This window comes from Bidens hawaiensis, unplaced genomic scaffold (assembly GCF_021521415.1).
Source record: "Bidens hawaiensis isolate Kalapana, Puna unplaced genomic scaffold, B.hawaiensis_p1.1 tig00002423_1, whole genome shotgun sequence".
NCBI classification, from domain to species: domain Eukaryota; kingdom Viridiplantae; phylum Streptophyta; class Magnoliopsida; order Asterales; family Asteraceae; genus Bidens; species Bidens hawaiensis.
Genome location: NW_027491133.1, coordinates 769,586 through 781,260, shown reverse-complemented (window position 1 = coordinate 781,260; position 11,675 = coordinate 769,586). Strand labels below are relative to the sequence as shown.

General features: G+C 35.4%; 1 protein-coding gene across 1 annotated transcript; it reads right to left on the bottom strand.

The window, feature by feature from the left end:
* Positions 1 to 9,213: 9,213 nt before the first annotated feature.
* LOC143619267 (NAC domain-containing protein 43-like) lies at positions 9,214 to 11,440 on the bottom strand. The gene is made up of 3 exons (XM_077091235.1): positions 11,124 to 11,440; positions 10,759 to 11,030; positions 9,214 to 10,189 (listed from the first exon to the last, which is right to left on the bottom strand). Exons 1-3 carry the CDS (start codon positions 11,314 to 11,316, stop codon positions 9,476 to 9,478), a joined length of 1,179 nt encoding a protein of 392 aa, XP_076947350.1. The 5' UTR covers positions 11,317 to 11,440; the 3' UTR covers positions 9,214 to 9,475.
* Positions 11,441 to 11,675: the final 235 nt, after the last annotated feature.

Genomic DNA, 11,675 nt, shown 5'->3' with positions numbered 1-11,675 from the left:
CACGAGCTTTTATGCTTGTCTTTTGATTGAGAAGATTGCTGAAATTATCGGTTTCAATCTCGCTCTTGTGTTTATGTACTTTGGGGTTTTTGGTTGTTTCTAGTTTCTTGCTAGTTCGGCCCATTTTATATTTTTCTCCGTTCAAAAAAATACGGAGTATATGAATATTGAAACCGATCATATTATATGTGTCAAAACATTAGCATGTGGGTGATAATTGGCCCGGCCTGGACTCCGTGGGAGTTGTCTGCTGTCCTAGTAACAGAACAAATAATAAAGTGACGAATCAGATTCCTTTTGGGGTGAAGATTTGAACTTATAGCAACCATATGATATTTTCCAATGGGACTAAAGTAACTTGACATGAGTTAAAGTTCTAGACCACAACAACCAGGTTGAAGAAAGAATGTGTTGATGGAAATGGTTGTTAAATTGATGGAGAGAGATGAAGCTGAATGGTTGCTCTCATGTTTTAATTAATATTGAGATTAACTAAATTAAATTCTTGTATTCATTTAATTATAAGAAGAATAGTCCTTCTCTAACCTTAATCGGTTTGTTAATCTTTTGCTTGTCTCATCCCATTCCCCATCTCCAACATATAACTTAACTACAAATCATATCTTTCGAAATTTGCTTCACTTTTTTTATTAAAAAAATACTCTTATATCTGATTCTACGTATTTATCTCTATTCAACTAAATAATATTTATTATCCTTCTTTTTATTATTATTTTTTTCTTTTTCCCATCAACATCAACACACCCAAAATATTATAAAAAATTATATAGGGGATAAATAATGAGAACTTTCTCATAAAATTGTGGGATGGATATGGGGATGAGATGTGGTCATGTAGAGATGCTTAATATGGTTTTTGATCATTTTCTCTAAACATAATAATGAGGTTTGGAGATGGGGATGGATCGCCACTCACTGTCATTTCAATTTTACTATATATTTTTTTCAATTTTACTATATATTTTTTGTTTGTGTTTTCTTACTTATCAAACAACACATAGTTATAATTTATTATATTTTCATGTGATAATCAAACATTTCATTTAAATGAATCAATGATAATAATCCATTTAATTTATTTATCGATTCCAGTACCTTATACCAAACAGAACCTTAAAGTCACCATTGACTTCAATCTTTACCCAATCCCCAAGTCTTCACAGTCACAATACTCAAATTTTGGTCCTGGTAGAGCTATTATTAACAATTTAACATATATGTTGAATTCAAACTCGTATCTATAACTTCAATCTCCAGTTCCTTATAGTGTACGTACCGCATATGTTTTATATATATATATATATATATATATATATATATATATATATATATATATATATATATATTGACTTGGATTTCAGACTTAATGATCAACACGTAGAACTAAGACGCAAAAGTGGAGAGATATATCGTTTACTAAAATGATAAATAGTTATAAAATTTGTTGCACAAAATATTGTTTTGTAATCTGAGATACAATTATACAAAGCACCTTTCTTTTGTTTCTTTAACCAAAGTTCTCATTAATTTATTCGATATCAGATATATGATGATTTATAATAAACAAGAAATTGCTCAACATGTTGAAATCACAGTCAACACTTTCTTTGAAACAACAAGAACAATAAAATACGAAATATTGCATTAATTTTTTATTAATATATAAAAAAAACATGAATTAAATTATCTTTCTATTTCTAATAATTATGATGCAAAAGTCGGAGCAAATTTCTTGATTAAATTATAAAAACTGTTCACATCTTTTACTTGCTTTAAAAATGTCTTTTTCTCTAACCGATTTTTTCTTCAACGGCATCATAATTACTTATACACATTAAAATAAATATATTAAGAACAAGTATAGACAATAGATATCATATATACACACACACAAAGGAAAGTGCTTTAAACTTTTTTTTTTGTTTTATTAACATGAGTTTCTATTTCTATGTATTATTAATGAACTTAAAAGCATTAAATAATTTTGATCCATGTGTTGTCGGTAAATCCTTGGATTTAAGGAGTTGGCCGTGGGACCCGTTACAAATCATTTTTCTTTTAAGACAACAATACCTTAGTCTTATATATGGTCATTATGTCATATTAGACGCGCACAAAAAAACCGGTTCCGGAACCTAACTGGTGGAACCGAACCGGAACCGGTTCTAGTTCCAACCCGGTTGGAACAATACCCAGTTTGGGTATTTTTGTACCCGAAAATCGTACCCGGTTCTCATATTTATATGTCAGTACCGGTTCCAAACCGGTTCCTACCCGGTTCTTAATTGGAACCGGTTTGGTTCGTACCCGGAATAACCGGTTCCGACGGGTTTTTTTGAAGGGTCAAACAAAAGTCAAACTAGCCGTTGGAACCGGTTCCAACGGTAATATAGCCGTTGGAAACGGTTTTTTTAGACACCAATTAGCCGTTGGAACCGGTTCCAACGGTAATATAGCCGTTGGAACCGGTTTTTAAGACAATAGATCCGTTGGAACCGGTTCCAACGGTAATATAGCCGTTGGAACCGGTTTTTGGGCCAAACCTATATATAAGTTGTTTCCATTACTTGTTTCACCACCAAACTCAAAAACAAACTACAATACTACTCCTTTAGCAAACCCGTTCCTTTACCCGACCATCCAACTAAATATTATTATGGCACCCATCAAAAAAACTAACAACAAGGCTAAGAAGAGTGTTTTTGTTGCCCCCGTTCCTGTTACGGAGGACCCAATGGTTGTTACGGTAGTCAAACATAACCACAACCAAGACGTATGGAAGAATTGGGATTTGATTGTGGATGACGAAGGTTATCAAAAGGCTCGTTGCAAACTATGTGGTTCAATATTAAAGCACGATTCCAACTCTACTTTGAGAAAGCACATCGAGAAGCCATATTGCAAGGCGTTGAAAGGGATTGGCGCGACCGATCAAATTGACTTGGGTAAAGATGGTAAACTATTTCGTTACAACACGACTCAAGTTCAAGATAGAATGGAAAAGTTCGTTATTCAACGAGGTTTGCCGTTTAACCACTTTGATGACCCGGAGTTGACGTCGTTGATTCGCGAAACTCTACAACCGAGATACACACATGTAAGTCGTACTACCTTAAGACGTCATTGTATCAGGTTGTGGGAGTGTGCTAAAAAAGATTTAATCGAGTCTTTTCATTCTTTAGAAGCCATGGTTAGTTTAACTACCGATGTTTGGTCGGCAACACACGGGTTGCCCGAATCATACATATGTGTCACCGCTCATTGGGTTGATCCGGTGACATGGCAATTGATGAAACGCACCATCGCTTTTGAAAACTTCCCGTTCCCACATACCGCCGAAAAATTGTTTGAATTACTTGATGAAGTTATAACGACTTACAACTTGAGAAATAAAATATTTTCGATTTCGTTTGACAACGCTTCAAACAATACTAAGGCGGCTGAAAAATTTATCATTAAATATTCACCACCTTGGTTTGGGGATTTTTTTCATGTCCGATGTGTTGCACATATCATCAACTTGGTTGTCCAAATAGGTCTTGACAATGAACACATTTGTGATGATTTAAAATACTTTAGACTTATGTTACAAGATGTCTTCAAAAGTGGTAAAAGAAGACATCTTGAATATAAGAACTATTGCAAGTCGGTTGAAAGAAAGTATTTGGGGCCGAATTGGGACGTTCCAACCCGTTGGAACTCAACTTGTCATATGTTAAAGTGTGCTTTTGCCCAACGCCAAACTTTACAAGCTTTTCATAACAATCTTGTTGAAGAACGCGAGGCCGATATGTTTCCGAAAAGTGTTTGGGTCCAAGTCGGTTATTTGTTGGAGTATCTTGATGTGTTCAAAAAGTCAACAACAAAATTATCGGGAGTCTATTACCCTACTAGTTGTTGGGTTTTGCAAGAATTGTACTATATGTCTTGTGTTTTTAAAAGCTTTGCGGAGAAGAACAAACTCTTCGAAAATATTGTTGCGGTAATGAAAGAAAAGTTCATAAAATATTTTGAAATCATACCGCCGGTCTTTACTTGTGCCGCCGCATTAAACCCCTATTGGAATGTTAATGGGGTTGAAACAACGATTGAGGAAATATTCGACAACTTAGGTATGCACGAGATTGACCCGAAGTTGTCGACGAAAGCGAATGACAAGTTCAACAAAAACCTTCAAGACCTTTATGACCATTATTTTCAAATGTATGGTCCAAGCACGAGATCGTCTTTTGTGAAAAAAACAACAACTGGTAGGCCGTGCAATGACCCACTTATAAACTTGATGAATGGGATTCGTGAATCGGCATCTAAGAGGCAAAGAGGAAACACACCAAGTAGCGAACTTGGTCGATATAGTGGAGCAAACTATGTTGAGGGCGCAAAGGTCGACGAAATTCGCAATATTGTTTTGTTGGCTTGGTGGAAAGGTAAACAAAACGAATTTCCCATTCTATCCGCCATGGCTCGTGATTTGCTTGCCGTACAAGCCTCAACGGTTGCTTCCGAATCGGTTTTTTCTCTTAGTGGGAGGGTGTTATCTATGCGAAGACCAAAACTAACTCCCGAGTCTCTAGAGGTTTGCATTTGCCTAAAGGACCATTTGGATGCGGTGGATCGTGTACAACACAAGGCGAACTTTGAAGACGAAATACCAATAGAGCGTCATATTCATGATGAGGAGGCGGAGGACGGGGTTTCTTCCGATAACGAAGACGAGGGTGAAGACGAGAATGAAGACGAAGAAGAGTTGTAATTATTTGTTTTGGTAAAATTATTTGTAACTTGTTCAACTAATATTTAGTTTTGATTTGTTTTATTATAATTACTTTTGTTACTCATGATTAATTGTTTGTTACTTTTTTAATAACGACGAACATTTTATTCATCTAAAAAATAACTATTACAAACATTATTAAAACATAAACGATACTAAACATAACAACTAAAACATAAAAAACAAAGTCCGTCGTTTTAATCCGGGAATACTTATTTTTGGGTTGTAGAGCCGGACGACTTTCCCACTTCCGTTTTTTTAGCTTCCATTCTTCTTTTCTCTCGACAATACTTATTCGTATGTTTTCGTAATGTCGAGTTGGACGCTGCTTTAAGAAACTTCGAGCAATATTTGCAACGTGCCAACTCATGTGAGTCGGTCATGAGACACAAATCGTAATGAACCCAAACATCGGGGCATCTTGTTGTTTCGATCACCATAACAATGTCATCATTGGTTGCCATTTGTTGTCGGTTTAAGGTTAATTGTGGTTTGGAGTGTGTTTTATAGTTTTGGGAGTGGTTTAACAAGTACACAAACAAACCTTGCTATTTATAGAAAGAAGATAACCTATTTATAGTTAAAAAACCGGTTCCAACGGTCAAAAACGGCTATATAGCCGTTGGAACCGGTTCCTAACGGCTATAATGTTTAAATTTCAAAAAAAACCGATGGAACCGGTTTTTACGTAAAAACCGGTTCCGGTTCCTAAAAGTTTGCATTTCTGGGCATCGGTTCGGGTCGGGAACCGAACCGGTTCCTGACTGGAACCGGTTTCATTTTCTACCCGGTGTGAAAAAAACCGGTTCCGAACCGGTTCAGGTTTTCAAGGTGAACCCGATTTGTGCACCTCTATGTCATATACAATAATGGTGTACTTATATTTTTCATCTTCCATTGTCTAAAATATCTTGAGCATATATTTGAGATTATTCAAATTTTGGTCCCTAGAGGGGATTTAGTTTGGGGCATATACACAGAACTTGGTAGACGGGGTCATTTATTTGTCCAAATACAAAGCAATCGATCATGATGAATAAATTTATGTGACTTTATGGTCGGTACGTCAAAAATAAGGGTTATTTATCTATCATAATCCAAAGCAATCGATCATGAGTGCAAAGTTGCAAAAAATGTAAAACATGTACGAGTCTTTTTGAATGATCAATTAAAAGAAAGCCAAATGTATGAAAAGACGGTGTTGGTCACAATACGTGGTTGAGTACTTTCATCTAACGTGTTAGGTGGGTGAGGTAGATTGCAATATAGTTTGAATGGTTATTTCATAAGAAAAAACAAAAACAAAACAAAACTTTCCTACTTAAGTAACACATTCTCAATTCATACACAGGTTTAGTATTAGGGCTGTTCACGAGTCGAGCCAAACCGAGCGAAGGTTTGCTCGTTGCTTGGCTCGCTTACAACCGAACCGAGCCGAACGGCTGAAATTCGAACCGAGCGAAAACCGAAACGAGCCAAAATCGAATCGAGCATTTTTCGATCGAACATCGAGCGATTTCGAGCATTATATATTTCTTTTTCACATTAAAATTTTCAATAAGAAACAAATTTGAAGCTTGTAAATAATATATTTTATAAATAAATTAGTAGTTTTTAAAACAAACGTGTAATATATTGTAAATTTTATATTAAAAATAAGTTTAAAGTGAGATATAATGATAGTGTAAACAAACTTCTAGTATTCTAAAAACGTGAATCGAACAAATAAAACTATAAAATTGATTGAATATGAAAATTTTAAAGGGGTAAAAATAATTGTAAGCTTATATTTATGTGTTTTGTCTATTAATTTATATATTTATTCATATATAATTATATATAAAATAGATTAAGAATATTCGAGCCGAACCGAACCGAGCAGACCTTTGCTCGTTGCTTGGCTCGTTTACAAACCGAACCGAGCAGAGCGGCTCGTTTTCAATCGAGCGAAAAAACGAGCGAGCATTTTCCGAGCAATTTCCGAGCGAGCGGCTAGCGAGTTCGAGCGACGAGCGGTTTGGACGGCCCTATTTAGTATACTGTTTTATCTCGGGTACGTTTGACAAAACTAGTTGATGTCTAGAAGCTAGTAGTTGTAGCTTTTAGATATATATTTAGGTGTTTGGCAGAGTAGCTAGCCCCAGAGGCTGTGAATTTTTTGAGTAGAGTTCAGTGTGTCGTACACGGAACTTCTTCAGCTCCTAGGTCTCAAAGCTTCGTTTTTAGTAGGATTGACTTTCCTATTCAAACGGGGGTTGCGGCGCAACTTGTTGCCCGTTTGCCTGCCACTTTATTGTAATCGAGTTGAAGAAATGAATTTCAAATAAAGTGAAACATTAGCATCTTAAAAAAAAGACCAAAATTGGCATAATTAAACGTAATATAAATGTATATATCTTGGAGGTTATTTAAGTAATTTTAAATACTAAAAACTTGTAGTTTTTTTCTAAACGCTACTATTTAAGCCTTTTCTTCTAACCTAAAAGTTTCAACCTCATTCACCCGAACAAGACTTTTAATCAAGTATGAATTTTTTCTTAAAAGTTAAAAGCTCCATACCAAACATATCCCTCATATGTGATATGTGCTAGAGTTGAACATGTTTAGTCTTCATATATATATTTTCTCTTCGACAAGCTAGTTTCAATGTTACTGGAGTTCATATCGATCTGAATACTTTTTCTTACCGTTTTTAGCTTGTAGAATTTGATTGAGAATTGGAATTTAAATTCTATTTTAATTTGTTTTACAATGAATAGTAATCAGTTCACTCAAATTCCTTCATATAAATAACTCAACTTTTTCTAAAATGTGAGAAATTCAAAAATATATATATATATATATATATATATATATATATATATATATATATTTAATAATAAATATCTTGACGCCAGTCATTAGGGGTGGTTTCGAACAAAAACGGGTAATTACATATTTTGGGAGTTTTCCAAGTGGAGACTTCTCAGGATGTCACTCATTCTGCTACTACTCTCACCTGAGAACGTTTAACTGTGGAGCTATCCTCTCGCCCACTGACATTAAGCACAAAACTCGTTGGTGATTTAAGATGCGAGACATTTACTTATGAACCGAGAATCTCTCATGCCGACGACCGATGTGAGATTTGTCTAGGATATTATAATCGTATATAGTAGTTTGATTGCAGCTAGCGCATTTCACTAAAAAGATAAAAAGAGCTTTTCTCGTTTCGTTTACGCCTGTAACCCACTCACAAATTTCCTGGAACACGTCCATAAGGGTTACTAGTTTCTTACTGAGATAACCCGGAAAATAAACTACTTATTTTGTATTATCAAATCATAAATCTGGAATCCAAAAGTTGAATTCAGAAAATGGGTTCCCGTGAAGATAGTTATGATTACTTGGTACGTTAGTGAAGAAAATGGGTTCCCGTATGTCGCTAGTGGAGTTGGGTGTGGTGCGTTAATTAGTTATCTAACAGAAATCTAATTATATTAACATGACAATAGTTTGAATAAAGATTTGGGTGTGTAAAGTAATAGGAAATCTAGAAGCTACATACGCTAGGAAATGAAACAAATAAAATCATGAAGAAGAATTATGAAGTGAACAAAGAAAACAAGAAAAAAAAACATTGAGACGTAGATACATGCATATATATATTTTTCTATATATTATTATTATTATTATTATTATTATTATTATTATTATTATTATTGGAAAAACGGTGGTGGACTTTTCATTTAACTTTTCGTACTAGTGTTGCTGGTGAGACCTTTTCTATTGGACCAACCACATGACAATAAATCAACCATTAATCATTAGAAACAAAATAGAGAGTGAGACTTTTGATACTAAAATCCCGTAAAAATAGAAAATTTTGAACAACCAACTAATAAAACCCCCTAGTGTGGTAACTCAACAGCAAAAGGCGACCTCATATGCTTGTGATTATAGACAAGATAGATTAAACCTATCATCTTCCTATTTTAGAGAAAACCCGCTGCCCAAAGACTCACTGTCGTAAACCAATGCTGAGATCACATTCGAATTTGAGACCTTACGTCATCTTCATCCCAAATCTTTAATTCTTCTCAAATACCAGTTGAGTTAAGACAAAATGGCTAAAATAAAATACTGTAAAATTACTTGACCATGAAAAATCTATTTATTGATGTATACGTATAACGCATATATACATGTACATAGGCACCATAATGAAAACCTTATGTACGTAGTGTGTGACGGATGACATAGTTATTACATGACATGCATCTCATTTTGGGGATATATAAAAAATATGCTCTCTATCATCCGCATCCAAATCTTTTTCAAGCTGGGCCCTGATGTTTCAGGGAATGGCGGAATCCGTCTCTAGCAAGTACGCAACTGGCCTTAAATTGTATCGAGCTACAGGCCCTTCTCATAAGATGGTGCACCCCACAAATCCATCACCAATACACACATACAAACATACACCTTTATTCACTAATTCTTATTCATTCCTTTTCCATATAATATGTTTGTAGAATGTCTTTTCTTTTTTCTTTTTCGACCATATGATACCTATATCCATCAATCACCTTGCATTTGGTCAATTCATGCACCATCCTAAACCCCTATTTTCGTATTTCATCTACTTTATTTTATATGATTATATTATGATAATCTCTATGGAATTGGAGTGTATAATTATTATACTGACAAGTGGCATAAGGCATCCGGGGATGATGAAGATGAAGAAGATCTAGCAAAGCTCCATAGATCTATCTCACTTGTGTACACGGCTTGGTTCGGTCTAACGGTTGTTGTTGAATCACATAGGTGAGATGGCTCTGGTTCTTCATGTTCAAGTGGGAAACAGAAGTCATCACTTGGTTCACCAAAGCAAGAGTATAACTGCTTTGTAGAGTCAACTTGACCATTGAGTTGGTTGGCCACAAGCCCTTCAAGGTCTGCCCAACTATCAATCCGCTCACGTGAGTCATGGTCCGTGTTCGTTGGTTGATTGGATTCGGTCAGGAAGTCGTTTACATAGGGCTTGAAAGTTAGTCCTTGATCGAAGTTTGTTGAGGCCGAGCTGTGATGAGGAGACAAGGTTATCGTGGGACTTTCGAGCCTTGGTAGGTGGTAGAATCTATCGCTAATAGGGTTCATGATTTGCGGCACAGCGTTGTGGTTTGTGGTTAAAGACTCGATTTCTTGTTTGCAAGACCTACTGCTATTCATGTACATGAGTAATTGATCAAGAGCACCGTCTTTGTTTAACGTTTGCAATTGTGTCCTTGACTCTATAGCGGCTGCAAGCGGTCTCTGGGGGCTCTCAACCGCTTTATGGTAGTTTTTCTTCTTGAAAACACGGCATACCACCCACCCGTCTTCTTGAGTTGAATCACACATATTAGAACCCTGAGAAAATATAAGTTTATAAGTTTATCAAATAATTTAATTACCTTTTTTTTCCTTTTGGTATTACCTCATAATCAAGACTCAACATAAATAAAGAGTTAAGACCAAGAAAAGAAATTCTTAAAGTAATAAACAGATTATGTCACCATTTTTTAAAATGAGTTGCAAATCAAAACTGTTAAGCAAACTTTAATTCGGCGAAAATATTATTGTAATTGTTTTGTGGTTAGACCATTTCCGTAGCATGCTCGTGACCTATGTGGACGGTCTTGATTTCTTTTAACGACAATGGTCATTCAAGATATTTACTAGGATGGTTTGAACCTGGGACCTGTGGATACCATTTAAGTGCCTTAAGGCCATGAAGAGTGTTGAATGGTCTTAACTTAATTATTGTTTACCAAACCATTAATTAAGATGTTCATGCTAAACTGAAATTTCAAGTTCAAGCAAACTTTATAACTGTGAATTCTTGTTTTGGGGGGCAAATAATTCACTCCTTCAACCTTTTGATTGAGGGGACACATTTGGTACCATTTGAGCTATAACATGAAAATAAAGAAACTTACACATTCATCTTGGTTGGTAATCTCATCCAACCTATATTCATGCATAATCCAATCTGATTTCTGGCCATGTGGTGCTCTCCCTTTGTAGAACACCAATGTCTTCCTCATGCCAATTCTTTTAACACTACTATAGATGACCTTATCCCGTCCGGTTGCTTTCCAGAAGCCTGCAGCCGTCGCGCGATTCGTTCTGGTTCCAGTAGGGTACTTCTTATCTTTATGACTAAAGAAGTACCAATCATTTTGAGGAGTGGATCCTATTTTGCATTTCTCTGCCAAACCACAAATTAAATACATATCATTTAATATTATTATGTTAATTATCTTTCATTATGGACTACATAAAGCCTACACAAAATATATACCTTGTATGTCCCATGGTTCAAGCTTGTTGAGATCAACGTCGCGAATAACATCAAGATCAATCGTTTCATATGCGACTTTCTTCCGTAAGTAATAGTGAAGAAGCTCTTCTTCGGTGGGATGAAACCGAAATCCAGGTGGCACTTTAGACTGACCATTAACATTCACAGATAAACTCATTTCCTCTTCAGGCATTACTAGAGAGAAGAGAAGAGAAGAGAAGAGAATGATAGCAAAAAAGATAGGCTAGGTGTGCATAAAAGTAGTTGCAAGGACGTAATTATTTATATGGGACGATGAGTGAGATTGGTCCCAACAAACTCAACGCACGTATCTTTTTGGTGTGTATAATGGTATGACCAACCCAAGGCCCCCACAAATTTGAAGAAATGGCTGAAAGAAAATGTATACAGTGTAAATAAGTACGATATTATTGTGTTGGTTAGCATATAAAAGATCATTGAAGAGGAACTCTTGGAGACAAGTTTATGTAATGCTGAACGAGAAAAACATTACAAAATGTTAGTGAAATATTTTGTGTCCGTGGCTTTTCA